Here is a 27,406-nt window from a genome sequence, read left to right as displayed (position 1 = left end):
AAGGTTCCTCAAGCAACAGCCCACCCCCTGAGCCAGAGTACAGAAACCCAGCCTGCAGAGGTGACATTCTTATATATTGGAGTAACTCTGTGTACTGTGTATATACTTGCAAACCTTTGATACATTGGCGTCAGCTTGAAATTCTACTGAGTTAACCCAGTGCAGTTCTCAAGGAGTGCTACACTGTCAGAGTTGCCATCTTTCAGATGTAGACATTAAACCAAGGCTCTGCCAGTCCTCACAGGTGAATGTAAAAAATTCAGTCGCCCTATCTCAATGAACAGCATGGGAATTCTGCCTTGTGTCCAATATCTACCTCTCAACCAACCTTATTAAAAATGATTATCTAGTCATTTATTTCATTGCTGTTTGTCGGAGCTTGTGTGTAAATTGGCTGCTGTGTTTCCTACATTATAGCTGTGACTAAACTTCAAAACGACTTCATTGGCTGTAAAGCTCTTTGGGACATCCTGAGGTCATGAAAGGTGCTGTAGAAATGCAAGGGTTTAATTCCCTTTCAGAAGTGCTTATGAGCCCTGATCTTGCAATCACATTTTTAAAAGTTGTGCCACACCACGCATCCGGCAGGGTCAACCAGGTATGAGCAGCTCTCCAATTCTCTGTGGCAATGAGAAGCTCGCCAGAGTCCCACAATCAATCCTGTGTCCTTCTGCTCCATGGCATTGTCAAGCTGGAGTTGCAGTGCTGACCACCATCAAATCCATTCATATAAAGTAGGAAGTAGGGGGTTATGAGAGTGTATGTTACTTGACTAGTAATCCAGGGACCATGAGTTCAATACCCACCATGTCTGTTTGAAAATTTGGATTTAGTTTTTAAATAAAAAGCTGGTACCAGTACAAAAGTGACCATGAAACTGTCAGATGGTCATAGAAACCCAGCTGGTTCACAAATGCGCTTTAGGGCAAGAATTTGCCACCCTTGCCAGGTCTATGTGATTGCAAGCCCACACAAACATGGGCGACTCTTAACTGCCCTCTGAAATGGCCTGGCCAAGCCACGCAATCCACTCACACCACCTACTCAGGGATGGACAATGAATGCTGACCTTACCAGTGACACCCACATGCCAAGAATGAATAATAAAAAATAATATTTTACCAGCTTGCCTTGTACAACCACCCCCCCCCCCCCACCCCAATCTGAAAGGGACTTATGTATCTTTAATATTGGTACAGAAGCAGAAATTTGAAAATGGCACTGTTCAATGTGTTTTTGCTTGAAAACATTCTCTGTGTGCGATTGGTAATGAATGGGTTAACACCTTCATGTGAAACTCCCTGTCTGCTGTTTAAGAAAAGCATTTGTACTTTTCTTAAAAGAGTTGATGATGGGAATAGAAGCATATTAATACTTATTGCTGATATTGCACAATATGTGATTTCAAACTGTATGTTGACATGAGTAAACAATTAACAGCAGCACCTGAGGACAAAATAGAGTCACAGAGTTATACAGCACAGAAACAGGCCCTTCGGCCCAATGCGTCTGCACTGACCATCACGCACCCATCCAATCTAATCCCATTTTCCCGCACTTGGCCCGTAGCCTTGTATGCTATGGTGTTTCAAGTGCTCATCTAAATACTTCTTAAATGTTGTGAGGGTTAAATTTGCTGTTAACTTACAAATGATAAAATTTTGCTTTTATAATTATAAAGTCAGTACTGAAGTGTCAGCCTGGATCATATGCTCAGGTGTCTGGGGTGGGGCTTAGAATTCACAACCTATCTAATCCAGTGCTGCTCACTGAATCAAACTGGCATGTTTAAACCCAGCATCCTTTCTGGGTCAGAAGCACTTGTTCAGTTTAAAATAGAAGCAAGTTGGAGCCTGGAGAGCTTTGCAGGTCTCCTGTGCTTTGCTGCCTTCTGCTGGCAGTCTCCTTATATACACCACGGGAACGATCAGCACAGTCAAACTCTGTATTGAATGGAATGCTTGGGTGGCTGGGATCCAATCCTTTTCATGCTACCGTGTCTGTTCCATTGCAGCAATGGCAGGACTTTCCAGCAAGATTTAGCCTCTATTGTGCTGTGAAGTTGTATTTCATTTGTTATATTTCCACCTCTGTATCATAGCCCGACTTCGCTCCTGTCTCAACTCATCTGCTGCTGAAACCCTTATTTATGCCTTCATTACCCTCCAGGCTTGATTATTCCAATGCACTCCTGGACATGCAACTGAAGTGCTATAACCTGCAAGGCTACGGATCAGGTACTAGAAGGTGGGATTAGATTGGGTGGCTACTTTTTTCAGCCAACACAGACACGATGGGCTGAATGGTCTCCTTCTGTGCCGTAATTTTCTATGGTTCTATGGCATCTATTTATGAAGCCCAAGATCCCATATGCTTTGCTAACCACCCTCTCAATATGTCCGGCCACCTTCAAAGATCACTGCACATGCACCCCCAGGTCCCTCTGTTCCTGCACACACTTTAGAACTGTGCCGTTAAGTCTATATTTCCTCTCCATAATCCTTTTGCCAAAATGCATCACCTCCCACTTGTCTGTATTAAAACTCTGTTGCCCGTGTCTTCACTCACACCAAGTCTCATTCCCCTATCAGCCCTGTGCTCGCTGATCTACATCGGTCAAGCAACATCTTGATTTTAAAATTCTCATCCTTGTTTTCAAATCTCTCCGTGGCCTCACCCCTCCCTATCTCTGTAATCTCCAGCCCCACAACCCTCCAAGAAGCCACAACCTGGGGCAAAAATTCTGCCCCTAATGGAGGAAAAGTAGATGTGAAGTAGATTGGCTGAAGTGCTGATTCCGCTTCAGGTGGCGGTGGGGGCTGGAAACGTCTCCATGTTAAGGATGGTGAGCTTTGGAGTAGGAGCATTGGAACAGGAGTAGGTCATTCAGCCCCTGAAGTCTATTTTGCCATTCAATTACATCGTGGCTGATCGCTACCTCAATTTCATTTACCCACATTTACTCCACCTTTGCTATCTGTACCCAACAAAAATCTGTTGGTCACAGTCTTACAAGCTCCAGTTGCCCCAGCGACCAAAGACCTTTGGGGAGAGAGTTCCAGATTTCCAAGGAGTGTGAAGGAGTGCTTCCTGATTTTGCCCCTGAACCTCCTGTCTCTAATTTTAAGATTGTCCCTCCTTGTACTGGATTTCCCCACTAGGGGAAATAGTTTCAATCTACCTCATCAAGGCCTTTTATCATTTTAGACATCTGAATTAGGTCACATCTTAATCTTCCAAACTACACAGAATACAAACCCAGTCTACGCAACCTGGCCTCATAATTTAACCCTTTTAGCCCCGCTATCGTTCTGGTGAATCTGCACCCCACTCTCTCTAAGCCCAATATATCCTTCCTGAGGTGCAGTGCTCAAAATTGAACATAGAATTCCCGATAGGGTCTGGTCAAGGTGCGCAGGAGAATGTGAATGAAGAAGTTGAGGAAGTTTAAAAAGACCATTACCAGATGACTTTGCCTTCCCTCGCTTTGACAAACTGACGATAGTGTTAGCGGAGATCTGAAAATCGTATGGCATGACACAAACAGCAAAAAGATCGTTAAACTCAACCCTTCAGTCACAGTCTTGACATCAGGTGACCACCAGAGGGTGCTCGATGGCCTCCTTGGCAGCAGAATGGTTTCGCACATCAAGTCTATAAGCTGTGTAGAATCACAGGGCTGAATTTTATGTGCCCACCACCAAAAAAACAGCAGTCTGTGGAGCTGCGGCGATTCTAAGCACAGCAGCTCATTTAAATAGCTGGGGTGGGCCGTCCACTCCCCTGACCACATGGAGGGGACGGGCTGTCCGTCCCTGGCATTAACATCAGCTGCCTGTGCGCAGGCACTGACGCATTTTTAGAGCTGTCAGCCCTACCGGCTAATTTAAATATTTCAAGATAAAGTGAATTAAAATAAATAAATACGTTTCTTTTGCCCCTCTCCAATAACAATTAAATTAATTATTTGACCTTCCCCCCCCCCCCCCAAAACACTTAACTTTACCATCTGACCTTCCCGCCCCCCCCCCCCACAAACTGCAGAAACTTCCAACTACAACCTTTCCCACCATCCCCTCCACCCATGACATTAATTTCACCCCATTCCCCCCCCACCACCCCTGCACTGAGAAGTTTGCCTCCCCCCCCCACCCACCACCCACCACCCACCAGTGTCGCGCCTCATTTCCCTGGACAAGGATCTGAAGGCACAAGAGTGCCAATGTATCAATGGTTTGGTTGAGTGGGCAGAAAAGTGGCAAGTGGAATTTAATCTGGAGAAGTGTGAGGTAATGCATTTGGGGAAAGCAAACAAAGCGAGGGAATACACAATAAACAGGAGGATATTGAGAGGGGTAGAAGAAGTGAGAGACCTTGGAGTGTATGTCTACAGGTTCCTGAAGGTGGCAGGACAGGTGGTGAAGAAGGCATACGGAATGCTTTCCTTTACTGGCCGAGGTATAGAATACAAAAGCAGGGATGTAATGCTGGAACTGTATAAAACACTGGATAGGCCACAGCTGGGGTATTGCACACAGTTCTGGTCACCACATTACAGGTAGGATATAATTGCTCTGGAGAGAGTACAGAGGAGGTTTACGAGAATGTTGCCGGGGATTGAAAGTTGCAGCCATGAGGAAGGATTGGATCGGCTAGGGTTGTTTTCCTTAGAACAGAGGAGGCTGAGGGGTAACTTAATTGAGGTGTACAAAATTATAAGGGGCCTAGATAGACAGGAAGGACATGTTTCCCCCAGTGGAGAGGTCAATTACCAGGGGGCATAGATTTAAGGTGATTGGTAGAAGGATTAGAGGGGACAAGAGGAAAGACTTTTTCACCCAGAGGGTGGTAGGTGTCTGGGATTCACTGCCAGGAACGGTGGTGGAGGCAGATACCCTCAATACATTTAAAAGGTACCTGGACGTGCACCTGAAGTGCTGTAATCTGCAAGGCTATAGACCAGGTGCTGAAAGGTGGGATTAGATTGGGTGGCTAGTTTTTCAGCCAGCACGGACACGATGGGCTCCTTCTGTGCCATAATTTTTCTATGGTTCTCTCGTTCAATGGAGTGCTGGTCACCAGGCCAAAGATCACAGTGGGACATCAAGTGACGACGTGAGCTTCATTAATTAATTCATTTTAATTTATTTAAATATTCAAATTGGGGTCCCGTTGCCGAGCGATGGGGGGGCCGCAGCGAGGCCTCGCTGCTGCCGGTAATAACGCGCCAGGCCCTCCTAGCTTTGGGGTGCATGGTGGCCCTCTTCCGGAGGCATCTTCAGGCCCCCCGCCACGGAACACAACGCCTGGTGGAGAATGAAATCCAGCCCATAGAATGATACAGCACCGAATATAGGAACAGGAGTAGGCCATTCACCCCCTCCAGCCTGGTCCACCATTCAATTCGATCATTCCAGATCTGTATCTTAACTTCATCGACCCACCTTGGTACCATAATCCTTAATATCCTTGCCTAAAAAAAATCCATCAATCTCAATTTTGAAATTTTTAATTGATCCCCAGCCTCAACAGCGTTTTGGAAAAGAGAGTTCCAGATTTGCACTATCCTTTGTGTGAAGAAGTGATTCCTGACATCACCCATGATCGACCTAGCTCTAATTTTAAGGTTATGTCTCCTTGTTCGAGACTCTCCCACCAGAGGAAATAGCTTCTATCTACCCTATGAAATCCATTCATCGTCTTCACCTCAATTAGATCACCTTCACTTTCCATACTCAAGAGATTACAAATGTAGTCTATGTATCTTGTCTTCATAATTTAATTCTTTTAGTTCCATTCTGTATCATTCTGGTGAATCTGTTCTGCACCCCCTCCCAAGGCCAATATATCCTTGCTGAGGTGCAGTGTCCAGAACTGAACACAGTACTCCAGATGGGGGTCAAACCAAAGCTTTTGACAACTGTAGCACCCCTTTGTATTCCAGCCACTTGAGATAAAGGCCAACACTCTATGAGCCTTTTTAATTTTTATATGCACCTGTCCACCAACTTTTACTGATTCCTGTACTTGGGCCCCGATATCTCTCTATTCATCAGTTCCTAACTTCTCACTGTTTAGAAGATACTCAATTCTATCTTTCTTAGGCCCAAAGTGGATGATTTCACACTCACCAACCAGCAGATCTGGTTATTACAGCAGAAGACAGAATTAGAACAGCAATAATAGGTGAATGAATACCTGGAATGCCCAAGGAACAGTTAATTGGTGCTTCAGCTATAACTCAAAGTATCATTGTGCAGTGAACTGCGCAAAGCATAGAGGCAGGGTCCTCGGAATGACACGTGATGCAGAGAATTCTGAGGAAGAGGAGGAAGATAATGATGAATCCAAACAAATTATATTAGACACAAAGGGCTGGATTTTATAGGGGCCTCAATGACGGGATCCATGGTGGGGCAGCATGAAGATTGCCCTGGATGAGGCCTGTCACCAACCTCAACGCCGGCAGGGCCCGTCCCAATTTTGTCGACAGCTGCAAAGCCTCCTGTCGCACCAACACCTGCACCCCCCCCACCCCCACCACCGCTGGGCATTGGGACCCAGATTTGAATATGCATATGAGCATTTACCATTCATTAATATGCAGGCCGCTGTGATTCAGGCAGCAGGTTGCAATCTTCATCCGGATGCGTGGCACTAACGTGCCTTCACTTTAACGTCTGTGAAAAGCCAGCAGCACTGAAGCGTCAGTCCTCAGATCATGTAAGGGTGGGTGCGGGACCACAATGTGTGGGTTTAAACTCTGCATGTAAGAAGGAAGGTACCCCGTGCCCTTCTTCCGTAAAGGGGGCCACTGTGCGCCTGCTCACGTTTGGGGGAAGGGGAAGGGGGCTGACCCTGCAATTGGCCAACGCTGTTTGGGGAAGGGGAGAGCAATAGCACTCCATGACCCCTTTGTGTGAGGTGGGGGCCAAAAATGGTAGCGGGTCGAAGGTCATGTTGCCGATGGTCCCATCCAGGCAACGTCAATAACATGACCATCCTCATGCTGCTCCGCTCTTATGCAAAGCCACGCATGTCATTTAGGTGATGACGGAACGCAGCTGAAGCACCAATTTACATCACTCTCTATGCTGATAGGTGCCATTGACCTACTGAAGGAACCGATGCAGGGTACAGATGGGGCTGGTCCACCCTGTCTTTCTTGATCCATGATTCAAGTGCTGTGAGGAGCCATATCTGCCGGAGGCGGAACCAAGAAGCAGGCACAGCCCATGTGGAAGCTTAAGGAAGCAAGCAGCAGCAGCCACCAAGGTGCATTCGACACCTGAGAAGAGAGCAGGTCTACAGGCCCCGCATGACATACCTGCAGATGTCGGAGCGCCAGTGTCAAAGGCGCACTGCTGAATTATGACCTGCAGCCTATGGGATTTGCTATACACCCTATGCCTCTGCTCCTCAAAATCACCTTGGCTCTTAACTTCTATGCCTCTGCATCATTCCAAGGACCCACCAGCGACCTGTGTGGTGTTTCACAGTCAGCTGTACACCACTGTATCAGGGAGGTCATCGATGCCTTCTACAGGAGGGCCAGTGACTACGTGTGCTGTGGGACAGACCCTGAGAGTCAGCACGAGGGGGCCCTCGGATTTGGGGCCATCACAGGATTCCCACAGGTGCAAGGGGTCATTGACTGCACACATGTGGCCATCAAGGCTCCAGTCGGACAACCAGCCACATACCTGAATAGAAAGGACTTCTACTCACTTAACATGCAGCTAGTATGTGACCACAGGAAACGCTTCTTGCAAGTGTGTGCCAGCTTTCCAGGCAGCTGCCATGACTCATTCATCCTGTGCCAGTCCCAGGTAGCAATGCTCTTCACTGCACCAGCTCAGATCCAGGAGTGGATTCTTGGGGACAAGGGCTACCCCTTACAGACACGGCTCCTGATGTTGGTGAGAAACCCCACCAGTGATGCAGAGGAGAGATATAACGCCTGCCACGGCTCGACAAGAGCTACCATTGAGCAGGCCATCGGCATGCTGAGGATGCGCTTCTGCTGCCTGGATAGATCAGGTAGAGCCCTGCAGTACTCACCAGGAAAGGTTGCGCGCATCGTTGCTGTATGCTGTGCTCTGCACAACTTTGCAATACAGACTGTGGGGGGGAGGCCTTGCAGGATGATGAGAGACGGAAGCAGGAGACATCCTCGGACGATGAGGACACAGAGGAGGTGCAGCAGCATACGCGCATCGGAGGACGAAGATCATCGATGCATCGCAGACAGGGCGGCAAAGAGCAAGGGAGGCTTGACAACGCCTATCCCTGAGGAGCAGAATATACTCCCCATGTCACACATCACCGTGCTTCATCTGGTAGGCAGTCTTCTGCATCTGTGACATCTGTGTCTCCACCATTACTGGCAGCAGATGACTGAGCCATTGCCCAAGTGACTGCATTGTGCAGTGCCACATCATGCATACTGGCATGGCGATGATGTTTTTCCATACATTGGCATTTCTCTCAGGTCAATGATGTAATGGTTGGCACATGCTGGCATGTGTCATTCACACAGTAAAAAAGACACCTGTTAGAAAAGCAGTTAGTGAGAAGAAATTAATACATAGGCGTGTTGCCCATGATAACCCATATGTGCCATGGTGTCTTTTTTACACATTTGCGGGTGCTCCTTCACAGTGCAACCTCTGCACAAGCAGCTTGACTGGATGCTTTGGCTATGGATGACTTGGGCGGTTGTGCTCTGGGCACACGAGGCCTGGAGGGCACCGGCTGCCTGAGGGCCTCCTGCACCAGTGCAGGGCTCTCCTGAGACGTCGTGGCTGCTGGAGCTGGACTCACCAGTGGAGGGGCTGAGCAGCCGGTGTCCACATTGGAATCACCTTGACGGGAGACACCAGATATGGACCTCTGACTCGCCTCCTCCCTCTCAAGGCTCGTAGGAACCTCGCTGCTCTCCTGAGGACCAGTAGCAGAGACACTCTCCAGGCCCCTTGTCCCTCTCTCCCCAGCCACTGCTACATCCAGCTCATGGCCGAGGCGAGGGTTTGCAGGTCAGTGCACATCTGTGGAATGTGGCTCTCCATGAGGATCGCCATCCTCTCCATGAAGCCATGCACTCACCGGCGCTCATTTGCCTGGGACATGGCAGCTGTCGTGGCCTGGATGGACTCCCCCATCGTCTACTCAAAGCTGCGCATGGCCTCTGGCATCTCCGCCAGTTCTTGCCTTACCTCTCCCTGCAACTCCAGCATGCCCTGTGCTGCCGACACCAGAGGATCATCATCAGCCTGGGCCTGGCCACCCACAGTCCTCTGACTGTCAGAAGCCTCGGCTTTCTCAGTCTCATCCAGCTGCTCAGGCACGTGTGCTGTGCTCTCACCAGCTTATGACCCAGACTCTAAAGCCGAACGGATTCCTACTGAGGTGAGTGTATCTGCGCTGGTGGAAGGTGTGGGAGTATCATGGGATGCTGCATCCTCTGAGATTGTCTCCTCCTCAGAGGTGCTGTCACCCTCCAGGGCCTCTGATGCCATCTCGGAGCGTCGCCCTGCAAGATACAATGTGAAGAGCACAGTTTTAGTTTCACTTGTCTACATATCACTAATATATGACAGCATTGTGTCCACAAAGGAAACGTTTTTAATAATCATTGCATTTGTCAAAGAGATGTATGTTCACCCGGGATCCCAAGCTCCACGTCTGAAATAGAATGTCCTCCCTGGCCGCCACATAGCTCGAGGGCCTCCTCCTTCGCCTGGGATAGTGGTCGGATGTCCAGCGCTCCTCCACCAGTCCTGGAAGACTCCCTCGCATTGTGCATCCCCTTTGCCTGGAAGAGCAAGGATGCAGATGTATAACATTGCCAAACAACAACACGATGCTTTTCACAACAGGGGAGCTACAACAAAATGTGGGGGACAATCAGTGTGTAATATGGACTCAGTCTGTCATGTAGATGCCATGTTCTGGGGTGCAAATAAGGGTGAGTTCTTGCACATGTGCAGCCACCCATGTGGCATTAATCCTCCCCGCCCAACCTCCCTGTCTTTGACATGGCTGTGGCACCCATGTGCCACTCTGTGCGGGCAAACCCAAGGCAAATGGGGCCGCAAAAAATAGTGCCACTTATTTTTGCCGTGTGCATGAGATCGTTCATCCTCTTGCGGCACTGGACCCAGTCTTGCCGGGTAACCCCATGGCAGCTTACGTCCTCTGCAATCTCCATCCAGGCTTGCTTGGTCAGGCGGGAGGGCCTCTTCTTACCATCGCTGGGTAAAAGACCTCCTGCCTTGCCCCCATGCAGCCTGGAGGAGAGTGAGCAGGGAGGCATCACTGAACCATGGGGCCACCCTTCCTCACTGCTCTGCCATCCCCTGTGCCTTGCTGGGTATTGGTTTCTAGATGTAGATAAACAGCTTCTATGCTGGCTGGTCAGCTCCAGCACCAAGGTTTTTAAATGGATTCTGAATGACTGCAGGGCTGACTACCATTTAAATATGGCAGCAGCACCTGCTGACTTGTCAGTGAACGCCGTTTACGGAGCCGGTCAGCCCGCCTCCTCCACTTCACTGGGGGAGCGGCCCAACCCAGGCATGTGAATGAGCCATAATGCTTAGGATCGTGGCGGCTCCGCGACGTACGGCCCGGGTATGCAAGCTGCCATTTTTCTCAATCGCTGCCGATTTCAACGGTGGGCCTATAGAATCCAGCCCAAAGAATTTTAGTCCTGTGATGAACATGTTAGTCATGGCCTCATTTAACTGTGCAGTGCTAGTTAATGCTTGCACTTCAACAGTGTAGAATAATAGAATCATAGAATGGTTAAAGCATAGAAGGAGGCCATTCAGCCCATTGTGTCCATGCCATCTCTCTGTAAGAGCAACTCAGCTAGTCCCACTTGACTGCCTTTTGCCCATAGCCTTGCAAGTTTTTCTCTTCAGATAATTATCCAATTCGCTTTTGAAAGCCATGATTGAATCTGCCTCCACCACACTCTCAAGCCGTACATTCCAGATCCTAACCACTCAATCTGCAAGAAAGCTTTTCCTCATGTCGCCTATGGTTCTTTTGCCAATCACCTTAAATTGGTTTGTCCTCTGTTTCTCGACCCTTTCACCAATGGGAACAGTTTCTCCCTATTTACTCTGGCTAGATCCCTCATCATTTTGAACACCTCTATCAAATCTCCTCTCAGCCTTCTCTTTGTGGAGAACAGCATCAGCTTCACCAATCTATGCATATAATTGAAGTCTCTCATCCTTGGAACCATTCTCATAAATCTTTTCTGCACCCTCTCCAATGCCTCACATCCTTCCTAAAACGTGGTGCCCAGAATTGGACACAATACTTCAGTTGAGGCCGAACAGTGTTTTATAAAGTTCTGGAACAGATTGGTTAACATGTTATCTTTATTCATTAAATAGTGAGGATCGACGCAAGGTTAAGGGAGCATAAAAGTACTACTTGTTTAATGTTTGGTGATGACAACACATTGAGGTGACTAAAGAGAGTTATAATTCCATGTAGAACAGCTGGAGTACGCCATTTTATAAGTACTGTTGCCATCTCTAGTGAGATATCTATGCTGTTGAGTAAACCTTCTCTGAAAAAAGCACAAATGAAACTTGACATTATTATATCCCCTTAACAAAATCTGATGTTTCTCGTCAGAGTGTTTGACAAGTACTAATGGCGTCAGGTGATAAGAATCAGGGAGAAAAAAAAACATAGTCTTAAAATTGCGTAGACAATTTGCTCACCATAATTGTCAAAGGTTACAAATCCTGCTAAAAATTGCAAGTGTGGTTGATGAACAGTATACAAGGCTACTAGAAAAAATTAGTAAACAGTGTGAAATCTGTAAAAAAAAAAATCAGAGGATGCCACCATGTCTTATTCTAAGCCTTTCATTGGCATGTGCCTTAAACGTGATAGTTGCCATGGATCTGAAGGTATGGGACAAAGACAGAAATATTTTCAGACCAGATTTTGTAAATCTGGTGACCACATTTAGTCTTCCCACAATAATACTTAGGAAGCACAAAAGGGCGATTATAGATAAATTCATGGAGAAATGGATACGGACCAGACTAGGGACACCAATGACAATGGAGGGGAATTTGCCAGTGACGAGTTCAGAGAGCTGTTGAATGAAAACATGAACATTATGGTCTTGAATACCACAGCTGAAAGCCCTTTCAGCAATGGACACTGTGAAAAGTGATCGATGAAATGCTGCACAAAATTTTAGCTGATCAACCAGACTGCAAATTGACAACTTGGTAGTTCATGCAAAGCATTCACTCCAGATAGTTGGAGGGAATCATCCCTAACAATTAGTCTATGGGCAAAATCCCAAATTGCCTTCTGTACTGTGTGATTGTCCTCCTGCTCTAGAAGATACTACAATTAGTTCCATGTTTTCTGCACATTTGAATGCTTTATATGCAGGGATAGGCTTTCATCAAGGCTGAGGTCTCAAGAGAAAAATCAGAGAGCATCGTATCAGACCATGTGAGACAGAATTTAATTCAGGAGATTCTAGAGTATTATAAAAGAGAGGGTCACAGGGAATGTAAAGGCCCCGGTAAAGTAATAGATTGTGACGGTAAGAATGGCAAACAAACTGGTAAGGTTCATTCCTCATGATTAATTGTAATTAATTACAAAATCTCCGACTCTGAGCAGTAAATAGAAGTAAATGAGACACCTTGTACCTCAAATGCTCATGTGTTTTGTGATGAAGTTCCGAAGAAGCAGAATGCAATAGATCAAGGGCTGAATAGTAGTAATGTGAGTGATCGTAACACACATAACAGAGCTTTCACATCCAAAGGCCAATTTCCCAGGGTGGGTACGAGAGTGACATATATGCCAGAAGGCTCTAGTGATTGGACGGATCTGGCAGTAATGGGACATGGAGGAAAAGCTATTGGCACGTTTAAATATTGGTTGAATGTTCAGGATGATGGCCAAGAAATGAAATCCATCGACTGGCAGAATGGGGTGAAAAAGAGGAGAGTAAGAAAGGACAGTGCAAGTGCTGATCATGAGTCTGGAAGTGACTCATGCATCCGAAAATGATTATGTACTAGAGAAAGAGCCTCCGATAGTGTGAGATCTCCCAGTCGTAGTCCCGACAGACATCAAAGTGCTAATCGAGGCCATAGCTTGAATAGATTAAACAATGAAATAAAGGCCACAGAACAGCCTCTGAACAGAACTAGAAGCAGAAGTCCTCATGATCTTGACATTTTAGTGGCTGCCAATAAACTTGAGGATAAACTAATGAAAGAGGCAAAACAAAGGGAATTAGATAGTTGCAGAGAGTTTGAAATTTATGCTGAAGTACCAGATAAGGGGCAAAAAGCTTTTTCACAAATGTGGATTTATACTGAAAAAGTCCTTGCTGATGCAACTTAATAAGGCTAAAGTGAGGCTAGTTGCTAGGGGTTTTGAAGAGCAACTGGGTGATACCGATGTTAGAGTGGACTCTCTCACAGCTGAAAAGTAACCTTGAAAATCTTTTTCGCTCTATTGGAGTGCAGAACAATCGACATAAAAGCCTCATTTTTGCAGCATGATACTTTTCTGAGAGAAATGTTTCTGAAACCGGCCAAAGAGACAGCAGATACTGAAGGAAAACCATGGAAACTAAACAGATGCATCTATGGCCTGAATGATGATACAGTGTGTGGAATTTTTAGGTGAGATCTGTTTTGCTGAAAATAGTTTGTGTTCAACTAAAAGATCCCACAATGTTTCATTGGTATCATAAAGGAAAAATTTCAGACAGCTTCACGATGCATGTTGATGATTTCTTATTGGACGATGCTGCAGAATTTGAGAAATGTGCTATTAATAAAGTTAGGGTTGAATTTAAAATTGGGAGTCAGGCTTGTGGGGCTTTTAAATATATTGGTTTAGACATTGAGCAAAGTAGATCTGGAATAACTTTAAATCAACAATCCTATATAATGTTACTCCCATCCTGGTTAATCGTACCAGGTCATTACAGAAAGATGATGTTATAGCTAAAGAAAATACAGATCAATTGCGAAGCTTGATTGGTCAGTTGAACTGGTTGGGCACTCAGACTACACCAGATGCCAGTTATGATGTAGTGAAGTTAATTACTATAATGTAACACCCTAAAGTCAATAATGTTTTAAGGGCAAGTAAAACATTAAAATAATTAAATCTGGAGAAATGCATACTTAAGTTTCCATTCCTTAAGTGACATAAAGAACATCACACTAGTCATTTTTAGCAATGCTTCACATGCTAATCTTCCTGATGGGTATTCTAGTACAGCTGTATCATCATTTAGGCCATAGATGAGAAATGTTGTCCTTTAGCTTGGGAAGCTAAGAAAATAAAAAGTGCTGTTAAAAGTACTTCAGCTGCTGAAACACTGGTTCTTGTGGATATGGGATTCTATTTGTCAAATATTTTATGTTAGATATTGTACAAGGGCATACTGAAGGTAGTATACCCATTGAATGTTATGTAGATAACCGTTCATTGTGGGATAATATATACTCTATGAAAAGTGTGAGTGAGAAATGATTACAGACTGGCCTTACTGGCTTGAAGCAAATGTTGGCGAGAAAGGAAATCTCTAAAATTAAATGGGTGGATACAAGTAATCAATTGTCTGATTAATTTACAAAAATAAATTCATGTATGAAGAAATTATTAGTGGTCCTAGAGGAGGGGCTTCTCACAATGTAATGCTTTGTAGAATATGAAGGTTTTTGATTTAATTTGCTTTGAAATTTTTGTTGTACATATGAACTCTAATTTTTATTTAAAGAGGGAGAAGGGAATCTGTTAATTGTATATAATTGTGTTTAATTGTATGCAGGTGGTGGGCATTACCTGGGGATACAGTGACCCCTCTCTCTCTTTAAATAAAAATTGGAGTCAATAAGACAATCAAAATTTCAAAGCAAATTAAATCAATAAGCTCCATATTATATACAAAGCATTACATTGCAAGACACCCATCCTCTCAGACCTCTAAACAGACACAGCCTAAAACTGTGGTTGTTCGGTTCAGTGTTGTATGTTTGTAATGTGTAACTGGCAATAAATATTAAAGTGTGTAAAGATTGGCTCCAGTTTTTTCCTTCACCAGCTAGCTTTCTGCAGTAAATCATAGACTTCCTCTTTCAGATGAATGTGATGAGGTATGTGTACACAGGGTGATGGTCATTACTAAAGGAATCAACAGAATTTTTTTTTAATCCTCCCACAGATTGGGCCTTTGTCATCGCCATGTTACTGGCGAGCCTCAACAGCTGCTGCAACCCTTGGATTTACATGTTCTTCACTGGCAAGTTGTTCCACGACCTGGTACAGCGTTTCCTCTGCTGCACCTCAAGGCCTGGCAAGACTGAACAGCCCAGCAATGAGCTGACCTGCAGCAAGAAGAGCACTTCCTCCACCTTAGCCATCAGCCTCAAGAGCTCGGGCAGTCAGAAGAGCCTCTCACTCCATCAGCAGCTTGAGCAATAAAGCAAACTGCAGCCAATTCTGTGTTGCCAGGACCACTCCACTGAGGTCTCTCTGTTTCTTGTGCCCTTATCCATTATGTAAAATGCTGTGCCAACTGTAATTGATAAGTTATAATTCCTCTCAAATGACCTTTAATGTATTGATGAAGCTTGACCTTATAGTAGCTTGGCTCCTGTTGGGTATGATGTTCTTACCACTAGCAATAGTGGAGATTAAATAAAGAGGGGAATAAATGGGGCCACGGTTCCTGCTCCTAACTGGTTTCCACTGACCTCCAGTGGCCATTGAGCGTGGATAGAATAAGTCATCCCTTTGGATGAATAGCCTGTTGATACACCAGATAGGGACAGGTGGGGATGTTTGTTGGGAATATGGGATTAGTGTAGGATTAGTATAAATGGGTGGTTGATGTTCGGCACAGACTCGGTGGGCTGAAGGGCCTGTTTCAGTGCTGTATCTCTAATCTAATCTAAACTGATTTTACAAGGCCCAGCTTGGGAGGGTAGTGGGTGGCAATGGTGGGGGCTGCATATTGTGATCAGGAAAAATATCAGATTTTTTTTTGATGTCCTGCTGATGGCCAGCACAGGCCTAAGGTTCTAAATATTTTTTAAGCTGAACCCTTTTTGCATCTTGGTGCCTTTTCACCATCTCCTCACCAGTAGTTTGAAATGAACATTGGCCTGTAAGAGTAGGCTTTTTTAAGTATCACTTTTTAATTTTTACTAGACACAGTATTTTTATGTGTATTATATTGCTTATTCTGTGTTTATTTTTGTGCAATCATTATTTTGTTGTTGTTGAGGCCTTTTTTTGTGTATGTGACATGTGTTTTGCAACCATCTTGCTTCCAGCTACTAGCGGGATGGGATTTCCTCATGGATTCTATACTGCTCCTAAATTTAGGGTCGGAAGAGCAGTTCTTGAGGGGACCTTGATGGAACTTCATTTCAGGTTTGTTGTGGATCCCAGTGCCTTGCAATGTCTTCTTGCTCAGCTGACCTACCTGAAGAATGAGGGAAAGGGGGTTTGACTATCAGAACAAGTCAAGTATGAAGCTGAAGGCAGTCCCGAAACTATACTTGCCAGGAAATTTGCACGCCACTTATCTGAACAAATGCCACATCCATCCCATGGGTGCTCACCTAGGAATCGCAAAGAATGTGCTATGGCTGCACCAAGGTTGAGTATGAGAAAGGATGGCATTGATTATGTAAAGTTTTGAAATATATGTCAGGTTTCACGATGAGCTCCAACAGAGGCATTGTTTGCTCTAAAGCCAACAAATTAATTGGAGTACATGGGGGGTGAACATGTTGGACCTTTTCCCTCATCCATGAGCAGTAACTATGGCTCTGATATTTGTTGACTTATTTTTCAAATAGATGAAGGTATCCCAAAGTAGTTGCATAGTAGTGGTGAGTAAGTTTTTCTGTGCTGTCCAATTGGGGCAGACTGTTTACAAGTGCAGTCTCTGCAGAAAGAACAGGGACACTAGAAATTGAACCAAACAGACAGTGAGCCAAAGACTACAGACAACATGGGCCTGTGTTGGCCAGAAGCATAATAAATAGCACAAACATGTGCCTTTATCAGAACTGCACCTTATGTCAGCGCAGGTGATGCACCAGCATTTATCCTCATTGGAAGGGATTTGGTTACCCCTTTTGACCAAGAGTCCTGGCTCATCTATTGGAGGGTCTGTTGACTCCTACAACACAAGTCATAATATGGTTTTGGAAGATATGTATCATCTAGTAAAAGACCACTTGACGGTGGCACATGTCACTGAAAAGAAATATGACAAAAGATATTTAGTGACTTGGTAAATCTAAGAAGCCATCCTAGATTGGTGGAGAGGAAGGTACCATAGTTAAACTAGCTCCTATCTACAAAGACCCATAAAGGATACTTGGTAAATGATTGGACCTTTATTACAGGTTCCTGAGGTGACCAGAAGGCATGATGGTTGGTGTCTCCATGTCCGGGATATGTTTCCACATTGGATATGAGAAATAGTTCATGAAGGAGTAGACAAGGAATTAACAGCAAAACCTGACAGAGAACAACGCTCATTGTGTGTTTGCATCAAAATAGTTATCATTCTCTCGTGTGCTGCTTTGTAATGTTGGGTTAACAGAGGTAATGCCAGTGGAGGTGGATGAGATGGAATCTTGGATAGATGAATGTGAAACAGCACAATGGGATGATATAATACCTTCATTGAGTCCATAGTGTGATTTTGCAGTCAAAATTCTCCAAAAGTATATTCACCTTGGATCAGAGGATATTTAATAAGGCAATGTAATGTGGGAGGAAATTGGGTGATTGGGATACGTTGTCCTCACATAGCCCTGTCTCTGAAATGAGAAGGGTGTACTGTTTATCCCTGTAGCTTGGTTACAGTAACAAGTGTCACCTCAAGTAACATCTATGTTATTCAAGGGAAGAGAGTTTGTAGGTGGAAAAGATGGTCCACTAAAAGAAATTGGTCTGAATTGTCACTTTCTATGTATATTTTTATATATGCTTCTTCAATGTTCAACAAGATTTTCAATGGGACTTTGAGGTGTCATAAATAATTGGATGTTGGAGACTAACTCTGGGAATTTTCTCTAGCTTTCTCCCACAATCAATCGCTGTAATTTTGGCAGAAACACCAGCCAAACATGTAAATGAGTTTTCTGCGGATCTTCTGCCAAAATTAGGGTGACCCATTTGGAGAATCCCCACAAGAAAAACCCCAGTGTGAGTCTGGTTTGGGGTGGGGTAGGGTGGGCTGCAACAATCTGACAGTCTGGGCTGTAGAAAGATGGAGATGTGGCTCTTCGGAGAATTCGGGTGCATAAGATTAAACCTAGAAAGGGGTAGAGGAAGAAATGAGTGAGGCGAAGGACAAAAGATGAAGTGCCATTGTGTTCTGATTTGCACCACAGATCCTGTTTATTATTAAACATACCTTGTTCCACATACAATTGTGCCTAGAGTTTTTTTTTGTTGGAAGATTTGAAGATCCTTCTTATCCAATAATGTACTTGAGTTCCCACAGTATATTTCATTTTTACCAGTTTTATTACAAATATCAGGGTCATCACTCCACAACCCTTTCAGCAGGCTGACACTGTAACTCTGGTGGGAGTGCGACAGAAGGACCACACAGGGTCCTGTTTGTACTGATTCTCATTTTTATATCAGAGCTTTTCAAATAACCTGCCAAGGGTGAAACCTCTGCTTGTTCCAAACAAAAGCCATTGACCCAGAAGGAACAAGGACGCCCAACTCAAGGAGTTTCTGAGTCCTCGGTCCTCAAAAGGTCTTGGTGTAGCACAGGGGGTTGGCAACATGTCCGACACGGACACTAGTGTCAGTGGTAAAAGATGTTGAGGTCTATGACTGGTAACTTCATGGATGAGAAATTTCTCATTGGGTCCTTCTTTCCAACCAGTGGCAGTAAAAAAATAAATCGCAACCCTGTTTCACAGCTGACAGGTGCTGGGAGCGGGAACAACAGTTTCTGAACATCGGACAAATTCGGATTTTCCTGCGGATTCTGATGTTTTTTTAAAAGCCTGCCAGAAAACCTGAATCTGTCTGAAGTTCAGAAACTGCTGATCCCGCTCTCAGTAACAGTCAGAGAGAGATGCGGCAGAGGGAGAGAGAGAGAGGGGAAAGCGCAGGGAGAGAGATAGGAGAGCGAGGGGGAAGAGTGAAAGGGGGGGGAGAGAAAGAGGCAGAGAGAGAGGGGGCAGACAGAGGGGAAAGGAGGAGAGAGGGTAGGGGAAGCGAGGAGAGAGAGAGGTGAAGAGGGGGGTAGAGAGATGGGGAGAGCACAGGGAGAGGGAGAGGAGAGTGAGAGGGGAGAAACAGAGGGGGTCAGAGAGGGGAGAGAGGGGAAAGAGAAGGGGGGAAGGGAGGGGGGAAAGAGAGCGGGAGAGCACGGGGAGAGAGGGAGGAGAGAGTGAGGTGAGTGAGAGAGAGGACAGAGAGAGGGGACAGAGAAAGAGGGAAAGAGAAGGGGGGGAGGGAGAGAGGGGCCAGCAAGGGGGCAGAGAGAGAGCGAGAGGAGGGGAGAGAGAGAGGGGGAAGGGGAGTGCAGAGAGAGGGGGAGAGCACAGGGTGAGAGAGAAGTGAGTGAGAGATTGGGGAGAGAGGGGGCAGAGAGAGAGGGAAAGAGAAGGGGGAGACTGAGGGGGGGAGAGAGGGGGGCCAGTGGGGGAGGAGAGAGGGGGAGAGAGAGGAGAGTGAGAGAGGGAAGAGTGACAGAACAGGGAGAGAGGGGACAGAAAGAGAGGGGCCAGAGAAAGAGTGGGAGACAGAGGGGGGGAGAGAGAGAGAGGCCAGTGAGGGGGGAGAGAGTGAGAGGAGGGAGAGAGAGGGGGAAGACAGGGGGAGAGAGAGAGGGGAGAGAGGGAGAGGGGCCAGAGAGAGAGAGGGGTAGACAGAGGGTGGAGCAGGAGAGGAGGGAGAGAGGGGGAAGAGAGGGGGAGCACAAAGGGAGAGAGAGAGAGGACAGGGGGCAGAGAGAGAGGGTGAGAGAAGGGGAGACTGAGGGGGGAGAGAGAGAGGGGGAGAGACATGGGTCCTGACAGATGGACATCCATCTGGATTCTCCACATCGATACATCAAGTGTGCGAGCAGACATTGACTACTTGTGCAAGCAAAAACAATGCCAGGTGTCTCTCTAAATAGGGAGAAATGCATTTTAAATCAGTTTGTGTTTTGATGGCATTAGGTTGGCTATACACTTTATGTGCAAATTTAATTGCCCCCATGTCCGTGGCTGAGACAATAATTTTGCCAAATGTCTGTGCTGCAACATGTTGGTGCCTATCCCTGGTATAGCATTGGTGTCAATATGCCCAGTCACACCAGCCACACTGGCCAGCTCATGGGGACCATGCTTCATCCCATTGGCTAAACATGCCTCTCAGTCACCTAGTCAAGTTCTTCACCTAGATGCAACCTAAAGACCAGAACACAGGAGGCTGTCAGCTGCTCATGCTCTACAAAAGGCTCTTTGGATTGAGGTGGCCCTCCACCCATGGCAGCTGGCACTCTTGTGAAGGATCCCTTGCTGACTGCATCCCTGCAGCTAGTTCCTGGGTAACCTAGAATCACCTTCCATGCTCCATTGGTGTTGAGGAATGCCAAAGACTTGACGTGTTTGGGTGTTCTGAGATATGACAGGATCAGGCAGGTGGGCTCCAGTTGCCTCCGTACCACTGCGTCCCCACTAATTAGTGGGATGGCTAGTCTAATGACACCTATCAAATTCTTGAATCTGTGAGTATTGGCTTGTGGCCACCAGGGTCTGGGAGCAGTTAAGCCAGGAATTGCCAATTCTGTTCCCAAGTGTCACTAGAGCCATTGCCAGTGCTTCTGCAGAGGTGTAGGCACTGATGTATCTTAATCATTTCTTAGTTGGTGGGGTCTGCTTTAGATTACAATGAAGCTGCCAGGCACATTATTGGTATGTGCAATAACAACTACTTATATTTGTAGAGAGCTTCAGAGGAGCATTATAAAACATATAAGGGGATATTAGGTCAGATGACCAAAAGCTTGGTCAAAGAGGTAGGTTTTAAGGAGTATCTTAAAGAAGGAAAATGAGATAGATAGGCAGAGAGGTGCAGGGAGAGTATTCCAGAGCTTCGGGCCTCGGCAACCAATAGATGTGGCCACCAATGATGGCGTGCTTAAAATCAGGGATGCTCAAGAGGACAGAATTCGATGAGGTCCAATATCTCAGAGTGGTTGGAAGAAATTACAGAGATAGGGATGGGTAAGGCCGTGGAGGGATTTGAAAACAAGGATGAGAATTTTAAAATCAAGATATTGTTTGACTGGGAGCCAATGTAGGTCAGCGAGCACAGGGGTGATAGGCGAATGGAACTTGGTGCGACTTAAAACCATGGGCAGCAGAGATTTGGATGGCCTCAAGTTTACGGAGATCAGCGAGGAACGCATTGGAATAGTTGAGAGGTAACGAAGGCATAAATGAGGGTTTCAACAGCAGATGAACTGAGACAGTGACAAAGTCAGGGGATGTAATGAGGAGGAAATAGGCGGTCTTACTGATGGTGTGAATATGTGGTTGGAAGTTCATCTCAGAGTCAAGTATGACACCAAGGTTCCCAACAGACAAGTTTGGAGAGGAGATCGAAGACTGTGGCTTCAGTCTTCCCAATACTTAATTGGAGGAGATTTCTGCTCATTCAGTACTGGATGCCAGATAAGCAGTCTGATAATTTAGCAACAGTGGAGGAGTCAAGAGAGGTGCTGGTGAGGTAGAGCTGAGTATTATCAGTGTACATGTGAAAACTAACGTGGCGCTTTTGGATGATGTCACTGAGGGGTAGCATGAATATGGGAAATAGGTGTCAAGGGTAGATCCTTGAGGGACACAGAAGACATGGTACGGGAGTAGGAAAAGAAGCCTTTTTTTATTCATTCATTGAATGTCAGCATTACTGGCTAGGCCAGCATGTATTGCCCATCCCTAATTGCCCTTGAGAAGGTGGTGGTGAGCCACCTTCTTGAACCGCTGCAGTCCCTGTGGGGTAGGTACACCCACAATGCTGATTGGAAGGGAGTTCCAAGATTTTGACCCAACGCCTGTGAAGGAACGGTGATATAGTTCCAAGTCAAGATGGTGGGTGGCTTGGAGGGGAACTTGCTGGTGGTGGTGTTCCTATGCAACTGCTGCCCTTGTCTTTCTAGGTGGTAGAGGTGGTAGAGGTAGAGGAAGGTGCTATCTAAGAAGCCTTGGTGCATTGCTGCAATGCATCTTGTAGATGGTACACACTGCTGCCACTGTGCATCGGTGGTGAAAGGAGTGAATGTTTGTGTATGGGGTGCCAATCAAGCGGGCTGCTTTGCCCTGGATGGTGTCGAGCTTCTTGAGTGTTGTTGGAGCTACACCCATTCGGGCAAATGGAGAGTATTCCATCACACTCCTGACTTGTGCCTTGGAGATGGTACACAGGCTTTGGGGAGTCAGGAGGTGAGTTACTCGCCGCAGGATTCCTAGCCTCTGACCTGCACTTGTAGCCAAGGTATTTATATAGCTACTCCAGTTCAGTTTCTGGTCAATGGTAACCCCCAGGATGTTGATAGTGGGAGATTCAGCGATTGTAGTGCCATTGACTGTCAAGGGGAGATGATTAGATTCTCTCTTGTTGGAGATAGTCATTGCCTGGCGCTGTGTGGCGCAAATGTTACTTGCCACTTATCAGCCCAAACCTGGATATTATCCAGGTCTTGCTGCATTTCTACACGGACTGCTTCAGTATCTGAGGAGTCACAAATGGTGCTGAACATTGTGGAATTATCAGCGAACATCCCCACTTCTGACCTTATGATTGAAGGAAGGTCATTGATGAAGCAGCTGAAGATGGTTGGGCCTAGGACACTGCCCTGAGGAACTCCTGCAGTGATGCCCTGGAGCTGAGATGATTGACCTCCAACAACCACAACCATCTTCCTTTGCGCTAGGCAGGACTGCAGAGCTTTGATCTGATCCATTGGTTATGGGATTGCTCAGCCCTGTCTATCGCATGCTGTTTCCATTGTTCAGCATGCACATAGTCCTGTCTTTAGCTTCACCAGGTTGGCACCTCATTTTTAGGTATGCCTGGTGCTGCTCCTGGCATGCCCTCCTGCACTCTTCATTGAACCAGGGTTGAATCCCTGGCTTGATGGTAATACTGGAGTAAGGGATCTGCTGGGTCATGAGGTTACAGATTGTGGTTGAATACAATTCTGCTGTTGCTGATCGCCCACAGTGCCTCATGGATGTCCAGTTTTGAGCTGCCAGATCTGTTCTGAATCTATCCCATTTAGCACCCGTGGTAGTGTCACACAACACGATGGAGGGTATTTTCTGTGTGAAGACAGGACTTCATCTCCACAAAAGGACAGAACCTTGGTCACTCCAACAATTCTGTCATGCACAGATGCATATGCGACAGGTAGACTGGTGAGGATGAGGTTAAGCAGGTTTTTCCCACACCACTTGCCACAGGCCCATTCTGGCAAATATGTTCTTCAGGGCTCGGTCAGTAGTGGTGCTGCTGAGCCACTCTTGGTGATAGGTAGTGAAGTCTCCCACACAGAGTACATTCTGTACCCTTGCTACCCTCAGTGCTTTTTCCAAGTGGTGTTCAACATGGGGGAGTACTGACTGAGCAGCTGAGGGAGGGTGGTAGGTGGTAATCAGCAGGAGGTTTCCTTGCCCATGTCTGACCTGATGCCATGAGACATCATGGGGTCTGCAGTCAACTTTGAGCACTCCCAGGGAAACTCCCTCTTGACTGTAGCGAGTGGTTAGGATCTGGAATGCACTGCCTGAGAGTGTGGTGGAGGCAGGTTCAATCGAGGCATTCAAAAGGGAATTGGATTATTATCTGAAAAGAAAGAATGTGCAGGGCTACAGGAGAAAGCAGGGTAGTGGCATTCGGTGAATTGCTCCTTCAGAGAGCCAGCACAGTCATGACAGGCCAAATGGCCACCTTTTGTGCTGTAACCATTCTATGATTCCATGACTGTGCCACCGCCTCTGGTGGGTCTGTCCTGCTGGTGGAACAGGACATACCCAGCAATGTTGATGGTTGAGTCTGGGACATTGACTGTAAGGTATGATTTGGTGTGTATGACTATGTCAGGCTGTTGCTTGACTAATCTTTGGGACAGCTCTCTCAATTTTGGCACAAGTCCCCAGATGTTAGTAAGGAGGGTTTTGCAGGGTTGACTGGGCAGGGCGTGTGTTTGTCTTTTCCAATGCCTCGATCGATGCCAGGTGGTCCATCCAATTTAATTTTTTGACCTTTTTGACCTTTTGGTACAACTGAATGGCTTGCTGGGCCATTTCAGAGGGCAGTTAAGAGCCAACCACATTGCTGTGGGACTGGAGTCACATGTAGGTCAGACCGGATAAGGATGGCAGATTTCCTTCCCTCAAGGAAATTCGTGAACCAGATGGGTTTTTATGACAATCCAGTAGTTCATGGTCACATTACTCATTCTAGCTTTTTTTTTTAAATTCCAAATTTATTAATTATTAACTGAAGTTAAATTCCACCAGCTGCCATGGTTCACGTCCCAAAAACATTAGTGAGGGCCTTTGGATTAGTAGTGCAGTAACATTACCACTACACCACTATCCCTATCAAGTGATACACTGGCTATGATTAGATAGCTAAGAATGGAACCAGGTGAGAGCAATCCCACCCAGCTGGCTGACAGTGGAGAACCGCTGGAGGAGGATGGTGTGGTCAACCATGTCAAAGGCTGCAGACGGATCAAAAAGGACAATGAGGGATAGTTCATCTTTGCCACATTCACACAGAATGTTATTTGTGACTTTGATAAGAGCTGTTTGAGTACTGTGGTAGGGGCGAAAACCTGATTGCAGGGATTCAAACGAGTTCCAGCAAAGATGGACACGAATTTGAGAGGGGAGAACACTTTCAAGGGCTTTGGAAAGGAAAGGGAGGTTGGAGGTGGAATGGTAGTTTACAAGGACGGTGGGGTCAAGGGTTTTTTTTCAGGAGAGGGGTGATGACGGCAGATTTGAAAGAGAGAGGGACAACACCTGGGGAAGGAGAGCCATTAACAATATTGGCTGACATGGGGGACCAGGAGAGGAAGTTGGGTGGTCAGCAACTTAGTGGGAATAGGGTCAAGGGAGCAGGAGGTGGGTCTCATGGACAAGATGAACTCGGAGAGGGCATGAGGGGAGATAGGAGAGAAACTAGAGAAAGATGCGAGTTCAGGGCTAGGGCAGGGGGGAGCTTTAGAGGATGTTTGGCCCAGTGGGCTAGTGGAAGGGAGGGACGCGGCCGAGGCAGCCGATCGGATGGTCTCGATCTTAGTGACAAAGAAATCCACAAACACATCACACTTACTGTTTGAGGTGAGGGTGCAGAAGGCAGTGGAGAAGGGTTAAGCAGATGGTTTACAGTACAGAAAAGAAGGCGGGAGTTATCTTTGCATTCCAGGATGATCCTGGAATACTGAGCAGTTTTAGCAGACGACCACAGGATCCGATAGTGTTTTATGATGAAGGAAAATCTTTCCTGCCCTTGCTGCAAATGAGAACTGCAGAGTCAAGAGTTATACCTGTCAGCTGCCACACATCCTAGGAGACAGGCCTCACTCTACTCACCACTGGTGATGGCCAGTGTAACATGACTGCCAAGATCTTGGCAGTGGGTGTATGAGAGAGGGATGAATTATTGATTGTGGGACTGATTTGTGCTGGGGGCTGGGTAAGGGTGGGGCAAAGTGGGTTCAGAATTGGTGTGCCAGGTGCCTGCACTGTCTCAGATTAGATGAAGTGTGTCTGAATTAGTCCGTCCCAGGCACTCCTGGCAGCTAAGTGAATGACTGCAGGTGTCCTCGCCACATCAGGTGCCTCCTCCTCCTCCTCTAGCTCCTCGGTCTCCTCCTGTTGCTCTTCCTCTTCCTCCGAAGATGCAGGGCGTTCATCACCTTCCTCCTCCTGGAGCTCCAGTTCTCACCGCTGCACAAGACAGAACAGACCACTAACTATTCTGGAAACCCTTGCTGAAGGATGTCCCCAGACCTGTCCAGGTACCTGAATCACATCTTCAGCATTCTGACTGCTTGCCCAATTACAATTCTAGTGCTCATGTGGTTTCTGTTGTACTCTTCCTGATCATCAATGATAGGGCTCCTCACAGGTGTCATCAACCACATCTTTAATGGGTAGCCCTTGTCTCCAAGGAGCCATCCACTGATTCTGCTTCGAGCTGTGAATATCTCTGGGAGACTTGACTGGTGCACAATGAAGGCTTCCTGGGAATCTTGCACAGACATACATGATAATATTTTGGAAGTTTCGGAGCAGCTGAACATTTATGGAGTGAAACCCTTTTCGGTTGATGAATACTCCTGGATGATCCAGGAAGACCTTCATTGTTAAATGTGTGCAGTCAATGACTCCCAGAGCAGCAAATCTAAGCACCCACTCATTCTGACTGACCTCATCAGTAGTGAAGTGCACCTAAGCAGCAAGTATGGCATTGGTCACCTGAGAGATGCACTTGTGTGCAGCAGATTGTGAGATTTGACAAATATTACCTTGAAGAAGCCAGGAAGAAATTAAGGGCTGTGTTGACCTTGACCGCCTCTGACCACGCGTGTCCACCTGGTCCATTTGGAAGGAATGACCGCCTCTGGCCATGCGTGTCCACCTGGTCCATATGGAAGGAATGACCGCCTCTGGCCATGCGTGTCCATCTGGTCCATTTGAAAGGAATGACCACCTCTGGCCATGCGTGTCCACCTGGTCCATTTGGAAGGAATGACCGCCTCTGGCCATGCGTGTCCACCTGGTCCATTTGGAAGGAATGACCGCCTCTGACCGTGCGTGTCCACCTGGTCCATTTGGAAGGAATGACCGCCTCTGACCGTGCGTGTCCACCTGGTCCATTTGGAAGGAATGACCGCCTCTGGCCATGCGTGTCCACCTGGTCCATTTGGAAGGAATGACCGCCTCTGGCCATGCGTGTCCACCTGGTCCATTTGGAAGGAATGACCGCCTCTGACCATGCGTGTCCACCTGGTCCATTTGGAAGGAGATCTTCTTCTAGAAGGCTGCAAATGTCAGAGACCACCTCATGGGAAAGGCTGAGCCTCCTGAGGCACTGGTACTCAGTCATGTCCAGGAAGCTTATCCTCTGCCTCTATACCCTGTGTTGGGGATATTGCTTCTCCTTGTCTTCTTGTTGCTTGTGTGAGGTCTAAGGTAAAACTGCATAAGCAGCACCCAGGCTGCTGAGGAGACTGACAGCTGGAAAGTGCAGATCAAAGGCAAAAAACCCCAGGGTAGCAGAACTGATCAAAATCTTAGAAATCATCTGCAAAGCAGTGAAAACA

At 46.5% G+C, this 27,406-nt stretch overlaps 1 protein-coding gene across 3 annotated transcripts in view; it reads left to right on the top strand.

Moving 5' to 3' along the window:
- Nucleotides 1-16,033, top strand: part of oxtra (oxytocin receptor a) — a 42,998-nt gene extending 26,965 nt beyond the window's left edge. For all 3 annotated transcript variants that reach the window (XM_068051443.1, XM_068051444.1, XM_068051445.1), the window contains exon 3: nt 15,245-16,033. In XM_068051443.1, the coding sequence (XP_067907544.1) occupies nt 15,245-15,504 (260 nt within the window). In that variant the 3' untranslated portion in view covers nt 15,505-16,033. The remainder of the gene's footprint in view (nt 1-15,244) is intronic.
- The last annotated feature ends 11,373 nt before the right edge of the window (nt 16,034-27,406 follow it).

Source organism: Heterodontus francisci, chromosome 19 (genome assembly GCF_036365525.1).
Source record: "Heterodontus francisci isolate sHetFra1 chromosome 19, sHetFra1.hap1, whole genome shotgun sequence".
NCBI classification, from domain to species: domain Eukaryota; kingdom Metazoa; phylum Chordata; class Chondrichthyes; order Heterodontiformes; family Heterodontidae; genus Heterodontus; species Heterodontus francisci.
Note: the sequence above shows the minus strand (reverse complement) of the source record. Positions and strands in the feature narration are given on the sequence as shown.